At 43.5% G+C, this 14790-nt stretch overlaps 1 protein-coding gene across 4 annotated transcripts in view; it reads left to right on the plus strand.

The window, feature by feature from the left end:
- mical2b (microtubule associated monooxygenase, calponin and LIM domain containing 2b) overlaps positions 1 to 14569 on the plus strand; it is a 46854-nt gene extending 32285 nt beyond the window's left edge. The window contains exons 17-30 of one of the 4 annotated variants that reach the window (XM_080842176.1): positions 9 to 195; positions 374 to 438; positions 663 to 741; positions 4730 to 4862; positions 5296 to 5378; positions 6166 to 6228; positions 7097 to 7212; positions 7546 to 8512; positions 8838 to 8935; positions 9567 to 9665; positions 9791 to 9884; positions 12419 to 12521; positions 12903 to 12976; positions 14011 to 14569. In XM_080842176.1, the coding sequence (XP_080698302.1) occupies positions 9 to 195; positions 374 to 438; positions 663 to 741; positions 4730 to 4862; positions 5296 to 5378; positions 6166 to 6228; positions 7097 to 7212; positions 7546 to 8512; positions 8838 to 8935; positions 9567 to 9665; positions 9791 to 9884; positions 12419 to 12521; positions 12903 to 12976; positions 14011 to 14195 (2346 nt within the window). In that variant the 3' untranslated portion in view covers positions 14196 to 14569. Of the gene's footprint in view, positions 1 to 8; positions 196 to 373; positions 439 to 662; positions 1020 to 2238; positions 2491 to 4729; positions 4863 to 5295; positions 5379 to 6165; positions 6229 to 7096; positions 7213 to 7545; positions 8513 to 8837; positions 8936 to 9566; positions 9666 to 9790; positions 9885 to 12418; positions 12522 to 12902; positions 12977 to 14010 lie in introns of those variants that run through there. The other 3 variants (XM_080842178.1, XM_080842179.1, XM_080842177.1) reach the window with 3 other exon arrangements.
- Positions 14570 to 14790: the final 221 nt, after the last annotated feature.

Below are 14790 nucleotides of genomic sequence, written 5' to 3' on the forward strand. Positions count from 1 at the left end.
CCCGACAGGGTACCGCCCGGAAGGAGTTCCCGATGGGCGTGGGCGGGAGCGATGTGTGCCACTCCTGCAAGAAGCGCGTCTACGTGATGGAGCGCCTCAGTGCCGAGGGCTTCTTCTTCCACCGCGAGTGCTTCCGCTGCGAATCCTGCCTGTGCACGCTCCGCCTGGGAGGTCATGCCTTCAATGCCGGCCACGGTACGTCCACAGCTAAACGCAGTCTCTCTCCCCCCCCCCATTTATCTGCTACCATGAGGCAGTGAAAACATGCTTCTTGAGACCAAGGGACAGTTTCTGAACCCCAGTTTTCAAATTGGGGAAATGAAATGCTGCATGCTGTTTCATTGTAATCCTCTTTATGATTTTTGTATTGCAGGCAAGTTCTACTGCAAGTTGCACTACTCTCAGTATTTAGCCGACACCAAGAACCGTGAACGAGTGGTAATGAACTCTTCATTTACTCCTTGTTGCACACATAAATAACATCTGGTATCAGCTTCACCACAATTTCAAAGTGTACCAGAAGCATTTGCGTTTTTGTTGTTGTATGCAGTTTTATATGGCTCATCTTTAGTGAGCATTTACCTCATTACCAATTACAATTTATCCATATAAAGTCATAGCCATTTTCTGTTTAAGAAAAATGATCATTATAATGTTTGCAGGCAGAGGAGAACCAGATGTCTTCAGTGGACGGTGGTGCACTGTACTCGGCAGCGGTCAGCCTACAGGGCCAACCTTCAGGTACCCTGAGTTCCTTGTTTAGGGCAGCCGTGTCCTGGCCGCAGTGGCTGGTGGGGCTGCTCCTGGGCTCGCCATGCTGCCTGGGCCGCTGGGCCTCTGGGGCGGTGCGGGTGACCCGCCAGCACGTGCTGGAGCGGCAGGATGACTATGGCTTCATGTACATGCTGCTGAGCCTGGGAATGCCCCTACTGGCCAGCCTGCATGACGTGCTGGCCCAGATGTTCCGCATGGAGGAGCCGCCTCTAACCCCCCCGGCCCTAAGGCTGGAGTAGGCACACACCCCCAGCAGCCCCCGGCAGCCCAGCTCTGGGCTCCAGTGCACATAGAGCTCTAACACAGTGGTGGTGTTTGGTTGTTTGCTTGTTTTTAAAATCTAACCAAATAAGGAAACCCGATGATAAAAAAAAGATGTTTCCATGTAACGGCCAACAGTGTTAAATGGTTTTTCGTAACCTGCCTGTCCTGTGGTTCCAGCCTACCAATCAGTGTTTTTTGTTTTTAAGAAAAAACAGAACTTGGGAAACCAAAGGAAGCACTGAAAGCACTTTACCTGGAAGCACAGCGCAGACCTGTACTACTTGCCTTTGAGTGTTTTAGTATGGAAACTTGTTTTGGTTTAGAAAGGTACTGACTGCATATAATGGTACAATGATCGTCATTTTCTTACAATGATGTGGAAATGCCAAACAGTATTAGCGGTTTTTTTTTGTGTAGTTTTTTTGGTAACCAAGGAACCTTTTTTTTCTATTGTGTCAAATCCAGACATGACTGTGACCAAACCAGACAATGCAGTATTTCAGGCACTGCCCTGAGTGCCTGTGTTCACTTTAGTTCTGTATGCGTGTCCATCTGCTGTGTGGGGAGCTCCTGTCTCTTGTCCCAGCATGTTGTATTTGTGCCAGGGTTCCATTTGGAGTGCACCATAAAACACTGCTGGATTGTGGCTACAATAAGGCTCGTAGGGTCTTGCAATGTCCTTGCAATATTTTGTCCTTATTTTCTGCAACGTCCCGTTTCTATGTTCGTTGTTATTTTCTCCATCCTTTTTTTCCCCCATCCTTCCACTCTGTCCTATCTCATGTATAGTCTGTTGCAAGTTTCCAATACTTTAATCTCTGATTGGCTGAATTGAGGCAGCAGGAAGGTGAATGGGGGTCACATGATCCTTTGTGTGGCTTCACCAGTGGCTTTCCTCGCAGCCCTTACTACTCCACTCTTTCTAATCAGTTTGTCGAGAACGCAGCATGGGTCTTGTGTATGGAAGTCTTGATGTCGATCTCACAAAATGTAGGCCAATTTTAGTGTGCCCTCACTGCATCCACGGTAATGCTACTAACTGAAACGCTATGCCAACATTAATCTCAGCATGCGCTTTGCAAGTGGAGCCTGTTTTTTTTTTTCGTAGCAAAATTCTTTAGTCCCATTTCTTTTTCATTGAAATAACATATTTCATGTTTTTCTGTTTTTGTTTGTCCCCTGTTGAATGTTCCACTCTAGAAGACGCTTATCTCTCCACACAGTCCCACAGCGGAGAGTTCTCTTGCTCGTCCTCTTAGAGACCAACTGAGCTTGGTACCTGTATGAGGATTCTAGTTTTTGCACTTTTTTTTGTAAATTAAAACGACAAAATCCTTGGATTTTGATCTAAAAAATGTTCTCTTTTTGCTATATTTATAAGACTTCAGCTGCCACCCTGTACATTTCGTAGGCAAATGCTTAATTTATCATATTTAAAGCCTGTAAGTTAAAAAAAAAAAAAAAAAAAAAGAATAAATCCTTTTATTACATAACTCTTGTTTCCTCCTCTTTATTCAAATTCGAGCTGTCTGCATTTCATCAGGCCCACACTTTTTAAAGAGTCTCATGTTCATGCCTGTGTAAGCACATGACTCATCCATTTGCTATGGCATTACTGGTATAAATGGCTTAGCTGCTTAAAAAATAGCTGCTTAATTGATGTGATCAAACCTATGCAGTAGCCTTTTTAAAATTGAGTGTAGCATAGTTAAGATCAGGCGCTCCTATGTAACCTCAGTCAACTCCTTGTTTTGCGGAGATTTAATGTCCTTAGATGCCCAAAATTGGGTGCTGTGATTTTTATCCCCCATACATCAGACCCAGTGCGACCGTGGCTCGGTTCCTACAGTTACAACTAGCCTCAGCCTCCTTTTCTCACTCTCACATTGGGCTGTTTCTGGGGTCTTTTCCATCTGTCACCTTTTTTGTTTTCTTTGTCCCAATCACTCACGCGTTGATCAGTTCAGCATGCTCAAATGGTGTGCAGTGTTCACTTGATTGCGTTTGACTGACTTCACAAGAACCAACATCTGTGCTAAGAAAGGTTTTCAGTGGACACCTTTAACATCTCCAGTCCAGCTGGTTGAATACCTCAGATTCTGTGTAAGGTAGAACGTTTTCCTAGATGACCAATTCCTCAGCTTGTATGAAGGCCGTGTCTTCCGTAAATGCTAAAGTTTTACTCAGAGCATTGTACATAAGCAGGTCACAAGTTCACATAAAATGAATCTGCTGTATCTCTCCATCTACAGTGAACCACCAATGTCCATATATGCTGACACTCACAAAGAAAAGACCTCTGTTGTGTATAACACACACAAGGGTATTCATGTATTTGGTGTCACAGGTCGGGCAACAAGGGTTTCAAAATCATGCGATGGATCCCAAGGTGATGCTATCAAGGCCTTCAAGCTCCAAGGCAGTGTATTGAAAATATACTAAAGCATTGTAGCACTGCTATGCCATGTGTATCACTCCACGAATGCATCTTCAGCGTAGTCACCCTTCACGTCACTGCAGGCTAGACATGACATTCTGCAGGGTCTGAAAATAAGCTGTAAGCTGTGCATAGCCAAGACTGTCTTTATCTCCATGACTCTGAAACCACGCAACAACTTCAGCATTTTGCCTTTTTTTTTTTTTACATCGAAATGACAGATTTTGACATATAAAATAAAATAGGGTACTGAGATAAAAACCACAGACAAATTATCTGTGAGTTTTATAATAATTTTTAGTTTGTGCATGTTTTATGTCTTTGTTTGTAATTTTAGGTGTGTCATCACACATTTCTTAGAACCTTTACATCCATACTCATGGCAAATGAAAATAAATGAAGATGATGTATATAAAATGTTTTTGAGACCAAATGAGTGGGAGCCTAAAGTAACCAGTGGCAGTGGTGGAGACGGACATATCCTCCATCAGGAGCAAAGAAGAAGCGGAAATATAAATTCAAAGTGCAAAGCTTATTTTCTGCTATATATGGGCAATGTTTGTCTAAGTGGTAAATAAGAAAATACAGTTTTGTCAAGAGATTAGATAAATTGCTGATTTTGCATTTGCAAATATAGAAAAACTGGAGGGTCTGCATTTGTCCTTCGAAGTACTGCTAAAGTGTTAAGTTGACCTCGATCTTTGCTCTTTACATTTGACAGTTTACAAATGATTGAAAGTTATATATATTTGTTTAACTAGACTTAACTATTGTATAGTATTTAATATATCTATATTATTTATATACTTGAATTGATTCATTGATTTCTTTAGCTGTTCATTTTCTAATGTATTTTTTTTATTCATATTAATATGTATCTAACGGGACTGTGCTAAATATTTCTCTCCATTTTTGTGTTTTCTGTTCTGTTTTCTCTTATCATCATCAAACAGGTCTTATCCACAAATTGTAATTATGTGTGCTGTTAGTCAGTTAAAATATAGAAAAGGTCTGCAGTAGAGTGCTAGGTTCATTTGTTCTCTGGACATTGCTCCTATGTGATCATTTATCTCCCATGTCCTTTTTAACTTTAGAATATTGTGACCATGTTGTTTGTAGATCTGAGTCCCTTTTTTTGTGGTTGTACCAAAGGTGTTGTGGTTGTGCCAAGCTGGTGTTTCTTTGGTAGCTGCTTCAGATGACGCCACAGCTTGAATGTTTGGTGACATTTGTGTGTGTCCCATAACTTCCCAGGAGTCCCACATGAGTATACAGTTCCCGAAGGCCAGAGCAGAGGGCCACAGAGGGGCTGGCTGGACCCGACCATGGTGGTTGAGTTACCAGAGGACCCTCTGCTAGAAGTGGACCAGCCTGACTCCAGCATGGAGTAAGTTAGCAGCAGGATGGTTGTCTCCTTAGAACTTACTACCACAGTTACACACAGAAAGGATCTTGGGCCTAACCTGAGACAGAGACTCTACTGTATGTCTACACATTCTTATTTAAACTTGTATCTAAAGCTTTGGTTTAACTTTTCAAATGGCCGAGCCCATAAACAGAGCTTTGCCACAGTACTGTGCTTGCATTTAGAGAAAAAAAACTCAAGGTCTACACTGTTTTGCTATTATAGCTTTTAATGTCCTTGGGCTGGAAATGTTGTGAGACTCATGAAAGGAGAAGCATTTTTACTGAATTCTTCTCCAATTCCTCTGTGCTCTCCTTTCCCTGTGTCTCTGTCTTCAAGTGATGTAATGGCTCCCTTGTAGGCATTTGAAATGTGCTCATTCTATATATGTGCGTGTCTGCCTCTGCTTTGTTAGGCTTCAGACGTCCGAGCCCTTTTCACCTCTGACATCTGATTCTGGATCTATGAGCTATAGCGCGCCATCAGAGGAGGGTAAAGGTAAGTCTTTACAGTCCCTGAAAAAAACCTCCACAATCACAGAAACACTTGGTCGGCTGTTGACTTAGTCATAGTCATACCTGACTCTCAACAGTAACAGCCATAGATTTTTCTCAGACCTAGATGAGGTTACGCTGCCTCTGCTGCCCAATCTCCATCCAGCCCTTCAGCTAGTGTGTTTAGTGCAGAAGAGCCCAGGGTTACCCTAACCCTAACCGTCTCCTCCCACTGTCTGCTTATTAGCCCTTAGAAAAGGGAGTGGCTGCCACAGCCATTCCTTCACATTAGCTGTGTATTTGTCTTGGCCACTGGAGCCACTCCTGTTCTCTTCTGCTCTGAGCTGAGCTGAACATTCTGTTCAGAACTAGGAGAAATACTCAGCAGCTGCCGGCTGCATCCTTGTGTGTGCGTGTGCGTGTGTGTGTGCGTGTGTGTGTGTGTGTGGATAATGTTATTCACCCTGATTAATGTCACGAGTGTCACACAATGATAGTTAGTTGTGTTAATTTAATAGTGTGAACTGTTTTCATAGTGACTCTGTTCAGTGTAGTGGTGCATGACTGCTTTATGACCATCATAGCTGAGAAAGCTTTGTTTGCATCAGTGCTTGCTCTCTCTTGCCATCAGACCTTTTCTAAACCTGCAGTACTTTTTAGTTGTTGTTGAACTCATGTCATCCCACAACTAGATCACATTGCAGCCTTTTTTATGAAATGTTTCCAAGCCCGAGTTCTGATTTCAAACATATCCAACCAACCATCTCTCTCTCTCCCCCTCTCTCCTCTAGGGCAACGTCCTGCTTCTAAAGGAGCCAACAAGAGCAACTACTGGAGAAGAAAAATTAGGGCCAGTGAGTAACAGCAGTGCAGTGGCTCCAATACGCCCCCTAGTGTACGGTACTGTCACTGTGCACCCTGTGAGGGCAGTGACCGTGCTCTGGAGCACACCCTCTGGATTAGTACAATTCACTCACATGTCCACTTTCACAGAGCTATTAATAAGATTAATCCCATACTCTAGGACACTTGTGTCTAAAGTACTGGGGCCACTGGTGCATGCCACGTCTTCCATCAATAGTGACTGGCCTGGTGGGTGGGCATGGGAACAAAGCTTGTTGTATATAGTTGCAAGAGAAAAGCTTACCACAAAGGTTTTAGTATGAAGTTACAGAAGAAATGTGGGCTCTTGAAGGATGTGCTAATTTACATAGAGTTTCCACTGAACAATAGTCATTCTCCCATTGACTCATGAATGATTATGTATTAAAAACATAACAGCATCTGTCTACACTAGAGGGCGCTAGTCACCTCTGCAGTGGGACTGAAGGTGCTGCAGCATTATTTGCAGGCTCTCAGGAACCTTATGGGAATAGTGAGCTATTTGTTGTCTCGAGATGAATTAAAAAAATCCACAACAATTGCACTCATAGCATTCTCATGCATTATGAATGCGCAGCATGAAGTAATAACTTCTCCAAACATTGCACTCCTGTTCTCACACACTGATGGTTACCGGACTGCACCGCACCGCAATACTGTTTGCATGCATCAATTGTGCTGTGCACGCATTGTTACAATGCCAGAGCTTCCTAGGTTTCCTACGTGCTCAATGCAAGCGGGTCATTCGTCTCTCTCTCTCTCTCTCTCTCTCTCTCTCTCTCTCTCGCTCTCGCTCTCGCTCTCGTTCTCGTTCTCTCTCTCTCTCTCTCGCTCTCTCAGCACTGCCTCTGATCCTGGTGAGGACGTTTGCCCGTGGGAGAGCTGCTGACAAGCAAGAGGGACCTTCAGAAGATGGGGGGTCTGACTTTGAAGAGATTCAAGAGCCTGATAAGCAGGTTTGTTATTTTGCGAAGCACCTTTAGCACCGTCTTTGGTTTCTTTATAAATGTCCCGCATTAGATTATCAGTGTGTGATGTATATTGGTGGTGTATTTACACGTTTAGTATCTGAAGATACTGTTTAAAACATAAGTAGCCTATGTATTTTATATATATATATATTGTACTATGAAATATCGTCTTTGTGGAAATGGTGTTTGTTAATCTTATTTGTGTAGATCTTAGCTTTTAAGAACTAGTAGCCAATGATTTAAAAGGAGCAGGTGTTGCTTATGCTGGTCATGTTGTTTGATGTGGTGATTGATGAGAGTTGTGTTTGTTTGGCGCAGGCATCCTCATCTACATCTGAAAAACCTGCTGGCTCTCTGTCTGCGCCGGAAACGTGCCTGGCGCAGACTGAAGAGCCCACTCTCACCAACAACAGCCAGGGCCTTCCAGAGAGACCTGACCCCAGCCTCACCTCCTCCTCCGCCTCCTCCTCCTCCTCAGCATCCACTTCCCAGCTGCAGGCTGTCAGCCAAGGGAGCCATGAAGATGGGCAGCAGGAGCAGCAGCAGCAGCCCAACTCTTCTTCGCTCAGTCCCAAGAAGAAGCTCGTCCTCTCGTTGACCGAGAAGAAGAAGCTGCTCAACTGGGACGTGGACCCTTCAGAAGACACCTCAACGCCTTCGGACCTCAGGAAGGGTTCGCGTGTACCCCCGCCACAGCCGACTGATGGAAAGCCTGAGTCTGCGCCTGAGACAGCGCCAGCGGTGGGGGGGCCAGAATCAACACCTGCGCAGCCCCAAAGCAGCACGCCTCAGCCTCAGTCCGCCTTCCAAATGTGGGCCAGCTCCCTCAGGAGGAGCATTGCAGGAGCCTCCAGCAACAAGGAGGCTTCCAGCGCTAACGTGGTCAGAAGAAACCGCATGCCCAAAGCCAGGCCCCTGTCTGAGGGGTCCTTACGCTTTGGCGCTGTGTTCGGGCCCACGTCCCAGAACCAGCAGGCCCCTCCTGGAGAGGGAGAGCAGGAGAACTTCTTGACCTCGGCCTCCACAGCTGCGCAGAACGGGCACGCTGATCACAGGAGGGGGAGCGAGCTGACGAAGCTCCTGCAGCAGGTGGCCCTGAGCTCCAAGCCCACCGCCACCGGCTCCAAAGACGACATGGCCTTCCTGCCACGTCGCAAGCTCAACTTTTTCTCCTCACTCAGGGTCAGGAAAAGAGAGGAGGTGGAGAAGGAACGAGGACGAGGAGGACGAGAGGATAACCAGGATAAGGACATCTGGACCATCCTCTCCAACTTCAGGACCAAAGGTGACAACATATATTCAGTTGAACTGATTTATTTCATGCTGTTGCAATTGTCACAAAATGTAAATAGCTACATAGAGCCTTTATCATGAGGATCACAATTTAAAAACAGAGGTTGCATACCCTTAAATTGTATGGGACCTGTTTGTTATTGTGTATTTGGTTAAAACATATTCTATTGAGATTGAGACAGTTAAAAACAAGAGTCGCACAAACAAGTGCTCACTGCATCACAGTGTATTTATCAGGGAAGTTGATTGTAACTATTTAGAATGAAAACAAATGAGCTGACCCCGAAATGATTTGTCACTGCATGATCGCTGTTCAGCTTCTAGCCATCCGGAGGAGGAGGAGGACGAGGAGGAGAAGGCGGAGGAAGCCAGCTCCTCTGATGAAGGAGAGGATCAGCTGCTTGACAAACCAAGGGTAAGGTCCCGCTTGTTCTGTCCACTGATGACCACCCTGTGGATGTGGATGGACAGACAGTGGTCAGACATCTATGGACGGGAGCTGATAATCCTCCCTCGGATTCTCAGAGCTCACATAAACAGTTGGATACGTTTCTAATGACCTTCTCCTATCAGTTTACATGCAGAGTGGAAATCTCAATGCTACCCAATGTCCCTTTCATAGATCCGAGAGGCATGCCTGTACACACAGACTTATTTCACATTAGATTTACTCCCCTAATAATAGTTACAGTGCAGAGACTATTTTGAGCCAGAGGAAAATTAAATAAAGTATAGTGATACTTGAAATACTCCAAATTGGCAATTGAGACTGTTTAGTTGTTCTCCCTTGGAAAGGAAGGATGAATCTGTCCATTAAACACACCATGGAAGCTGATGCCCTGTGAAGCCATGAAAAATTCTTCACAATGCAAAGTGTTTAGTTTTTAGGGTCTAGTAAGACATTTTCAGGTATTGTGGTGCGACTAGAACCAATAGACACATTCATGGCAGGCAGATTAATTATGTGGACCTGTGGAGCTTGAAGGCTCCTCTTTTGCTGTGGTTGTCGGAAGGATGATTTTCTTTTTTTTTTCCCCCTTGTTCAGCGCAAGAGGAACTTGACTGAGAGGCAAAGGAGAAAGGAGAAGAGGATCGTCCAAGAGCAGGCCAGACGAGAGCAACTCAAAAGACTCCACAGAGCACAGGTACATGCCCTTGGGAGACAGCCTATTCAGACAATGAGTATTCTGTGTTGCAGTGGCCTCCAAGTTATTGTTTATGTGTGTGTGTGTGTGTGTGTGTGTGTGTGTGTGTGTGTGTGTGTGATCAGACAATCCAGAGGCAGTTGGAGGAGGCAGAGGAGAAACAGCGAGCTCTAGAGGAGAAGGGGGTGGCCCTGGAGAAGGTCCTGAAGGGGGAGACAGGTGGGTTGGACAATTGGATTACCTTTTTGTTCTCTGAGGTGGGCACACACACACATCCTCACGCTCACACCCGTGTAGTAACATTCTCACTGAACCTCATTGTCTCTCCCTCCCTCACAAATACACACAATCACTCTTTCTTGCACACTCACACTGTGAGACTGTGACTCTCACTTGCACGTACTCCCTCCCTGTCATACTCACTCCTTACCACACACACTCTCACACACACACACACAATCAAACTGTGACACATTCTTAACTCATGTTCACTCACATCCTTACCCTAAGTCACACTCTCCCACTCATTCTTTCCATTCCTTTATATGTAGATAATCGTGCTTTGGGCACACACACACACATTATTTTTTCAAACGAGTAAGGTCTGTGCGAGTGTATCATCGGCTGTCCTTTTGCTCACATTACAATAATGAAGTATAAAAATGGCCATACCATAAGCATGTCCAGTTTTTGAGTATTGTCCTTCTGGGTCTGCTCTGGAAATCATTACCATGAAAAAGCTTTAAAAATGAACCTGAAGGAGGTTCTTATTTTCACAATTACGTTCTGGATTACCTTCACCAAAGCTCTCGCAGAGGAGAGGCTTTTTTGATGGGAAAATTACTTTGATTTGCCTTCAAGCAAAATGACTATTTAAAGTTGAAATTGTGGGCAAAGGCTGAAGTGGTAATGGGTCTGGCAAATAGAGGTGTGGGCGGGGGGTAGAGGGAAATGGCCTGTAAATGCAGAGCTTCATTATCTGTGCAAATGTTGATATACATGCTAGTCATTACAGCCAGCAAATCTCTCCATTGAAAACAGATAACTCATGATGGTCTTTTAACAAATAATGAGTTTATAATCATTCTTCTGAAAGCCTCAATTTGTTTTTTTGCTGGAACTGTAAATTGTTTTTTTTTTTTTTTTTTTTTTTTTTTTTTTGCCTTTCACGGAAATCCCTATTGATGTATTATGCATCCTACAGCTTTTTATTAAAATGGCACCAACGGAAAAGCACAAACGAGTATGCTTGCACGCATCTGTAGAAATAAAACAGCTTATCTACAGAAAGTTTTGTTCCAGAATGACCACACAAAAATAGGAAAATTTAAGGGAAAAGAGAAGAAATTTCCACTGTGTGTAATTCAGCCACACTGCATCCTCGATTTCTTTGTTTAAATATATATATATTTTTTTTATATATATATATATATATATATATATATATATATATATATATATATATATATATATTTGTATTATTATTATTCAGATCGTTCAAGCGGAGGTCTCTTATTTTTCCCTATTGAACAGACATATGCCCAAGTCCACGGATAAATCCCTTAAGGGAGAAAGGGAAACATGTCCCCATTGTACAAGCCACGATAGCCGGTGCCATTGACTAGGAACGATCTTTCGGCACTGTGTGCGACCTTGGAGTGGATTTTAATGAATACAGGCTGTGCATTGCTTCTCATGGTTGCTGGAAGCGTGCTGGCTGCCATTTATTGCCTGTTTACTTTGTCTGCGTAATCGTAATAAGGCTTCAGTGTGAAGAGGTGTTTACTGAATGGCTCCTTTGTTAAATTGGCATTCACCGACTCCCGAACTAGATAGAAGTGGGCAGGAGTGGGTGGTGTACAATGGTCCGTATATATGAATATGGGTAAATATCTGCACTCTGCATATTGAGAGGGCTTGCATTTTTAGTGTTTGGTCAATTATGTTGATAATGCCAAGGAAACTGATGTCCCTTTCCATTGATGTAGACGTTTCTCCCCAATGGAGCCACGTAGGCAAGGAACGCCTGGAGAACCTTTCAGGTTTGCACAATACTGGAGTCTCGGGGGGCGGCTGGGGGGTTGTCTCAAAGAGACTGAGGCGGCAGATGTATAGGAAGTATAGAAAACTATGTTAAGGTTTATGAAATCTATATTTTATATCTCAGGCAATTTTATGTGTGCGATCATTACTACATTGTAGGATTCATCAACTTTGAGCAAAGACTGTGTGTGTGTGTGTGTGTGTGTGTGTGTGTGTGTGTGTACTGTGTGTGTGTACTGTGTTCATCAATATACCACTGCCCACCTTACGGAGGAATTGTTGCACATTCCTGTGCTTTTAAATTTGAAAGGAAGAATGTAAAGTATGTGGAACTGGTAGCAGAAACAAGGGAACGAGGTTGGCTAGCACACACAAGACCAGTGGGGAAAAAAGGTGATGGAGGCTTTGTAGCTAAATCAGGCTGCTAAAAAAGCAAGCCAGTGGTTGTGGCTGAGGCGCTTGAAGACCTCTTGGGGTTGTAAATTAACTCAAACTAACACCTGAGATATGTGTAATCTTGTTGAGGTGTCTCCTGCGGTGTATCTGTTGTTGTCTATGATAGCAGCATGTGTTTAAATCTGAGTATGGAGGGAGGTGGGTCTGAAACCCACTGAAAGTGAGTCTTCTGGAGGTGTCGTGGGCCTGTTATTATATGGGTTAGGTTGGATATGTCAGAATGTCTAACTGTGACTTTTCCTGTCTCTTTTCAGATGATGCAGAGTTGTCAGATGAGCCTGAGCTCCTGCAGACCTGGTTTAAACTGGTCCTGGAGAAGAACAGGCTGCAGCGTTACGAATCTGAGCTCATGGTCTTGTAAGTAGGATTGCTTTTAAAGATGCTTGCTCATCCAGCACCTAGTGGTGTTTGTATGAATCAATGACTGTATATATATACTATACGCCATGCAACAAATACTGTAAATTCAAAAAAAAAATCAGTGTTCCTCTGTATCTGCCAGATCACATGTGGAATACATGCATGTTTTTCATTGCAGCATGTTCATTATTTAATTAAGTTTATTATATATCTCAGTATTGTAAGAGTGTTTTCACATAAGGACCACTTGTCCACAAAGGTTGGGGTTAAATCTTTAAAGAAAATCTTCTCGTTTCACATATTATGGTGAACATGGGTTATACCTCAAATAGATTTTTTTGAATATGCATTTTGATTTGTTTTCTGGCTGTTTTATAGTGCTCAAGAATTGGAGCTAGAGGACACGCAGAGTCAGCTTCAGCAGGACCTGCGAAGCAGGATGGCCATTGATGGTAACACACAAACACACATGCACGGCCATCAGACCCCATACAATCAGATGCAGATATCTACCTACGTACCATCCAACCATTGGATCAGAATAAAGTGGTTCCTCATAGAATGCAATTGGAATTGCAAAGTGTTTGGTTGTGTGAACGGCAGGAACTGAGGGAAGGATGACAGGATAGTAATTTAGAAGTGCTCTACTATGATGGCACAGAAAATATAATTTTTTCAAGCCTTTTCCATGTGATGTGATGACTTTCTTTATACACAGCCTCTTTTTTAATCCTTTCAATTCTTTTATCTTGCCGACATTTTTCCAACCATGTCTACTTGAGAGGAGTTAAGTGGCAGCTATAAATCAAAAATGAAATGGTCATACTTCTGCCATGGCCAACCTCACTAGGCCCTGATGATGAGATGATGAAGAATTCTGCCTACTGCTAATGAAATTCAGCCCTGGTCTTTGTGAAGGGCTTGAAAGGAAGTCTTCTTCACAGGCTCTCACCGGTGTCTCTCACCGTGTCTCATGCTGCTGAGAGGTGCCAATGTCTATGACCAGCTCATCTTACAAGTTCTACTTCAGAGACATTTTAGCTCAGAAGAGGCAGGTTCGGCTCTCTGCTCTGAGAAGGTCAAGAACACCGTGGATTGCTCTCCTCAGTATCATAAGCTCTACATTTGAAAGTGAATTAAGTTAGCCTACACACCTTTGGGTGCATGGATATTCTGCCATTCATGCATAGTGGTTGTGCTCTTGAGAGGAGAAAACAAAACCATGGCATATTGAGCCGCTTCTGGGCAGCTTTTCTTGGTGCTTAATCAAATTATTTTTATACCGAACCCTGCTTGCCTTATGGTATTTAACAGAACCAGTGAGAAACATACTCAACATCAGTAGCACTCATGTTTGCCTCAGGTTTAGCAAGGCTGGATGAAGACTGTCTTACAGTGTATAGAATACTACAGAGTCAGAGAGATATAGCAGACTAGCGTACAGCCCTTCATGTGTGTGAGTGTCGGATGTTTTTTCACCTTATAGACTCCATGAAGAGTCCTACAGACCTGAACGAGGAGCAGAGGGTCCTGGTGCAGATCATGCAGGTGGTGGAGAAGAGGGACCAGCTGGTGGAGCTTCTGGAGGAGCAGCGGCTGAAGGAGAGGGCTGAGGACCTGGACCTAGAGAGTATGGTGCTGTCCAAAGGATACCAGCTGCACTGGACCTAAGGGCAGAAGTGCTGAGACGGGTTCCTTTGTGGACTGATCTATGGCTGGAGGAATAGACCCTGAGAGTGATTTAACCATTCTGCATTTTAGCATATTAATTATGTTTTATCTTTTTAAGAATGTTCGAGTCTTCCTATGGTTCAATTCAAGGGTGCCTACTGAAATTATAATTTTTGGCTGTGTGGGTCGAAAGCGTATTGATTTTTGTTGTTAGTTTGTTCATCTGTTTAGCTAGTTTTTTGTATTTATTTTTTTTAAATACTGAGGTGTCACTGTTTCTGTTGTCCATCAGATTTTAACATTTGACACTAAATGAATACAAACACTTGCCTTGCATGACCGTTGGGGTCATATTGAGGTGGCGCTTTTCCTGTTATGTGTGCAATATTATCCATTAATATGGATTCACTCACAATGTCGTAGAATAAATAGTGTTCCTCCAAGCACCAATTCTGCTTATTGGTAAATGTTTAAAACCACCTTTCACTGTGTGTGTCTTTTCAGAAAGAGATCTGTTCACCACTTGGGGAGTTGTGTACTTGTTATGTATTTTACTTTAAGATCTCTCTTGCATGTCCTATTTGAAAGTATTTTT

This window comes from Sprattus sprattus (genome assembly GCF_963457725.1).
Source record: "Sprattus sprattus genome assembly, chromosome: 7".
Lineage (NCBI taxonomy): Eukaryota > Metazoa > Chordata > Actinopteri > Clupeiformes > Clupeidae > Sprattus > Sprattus sprattus.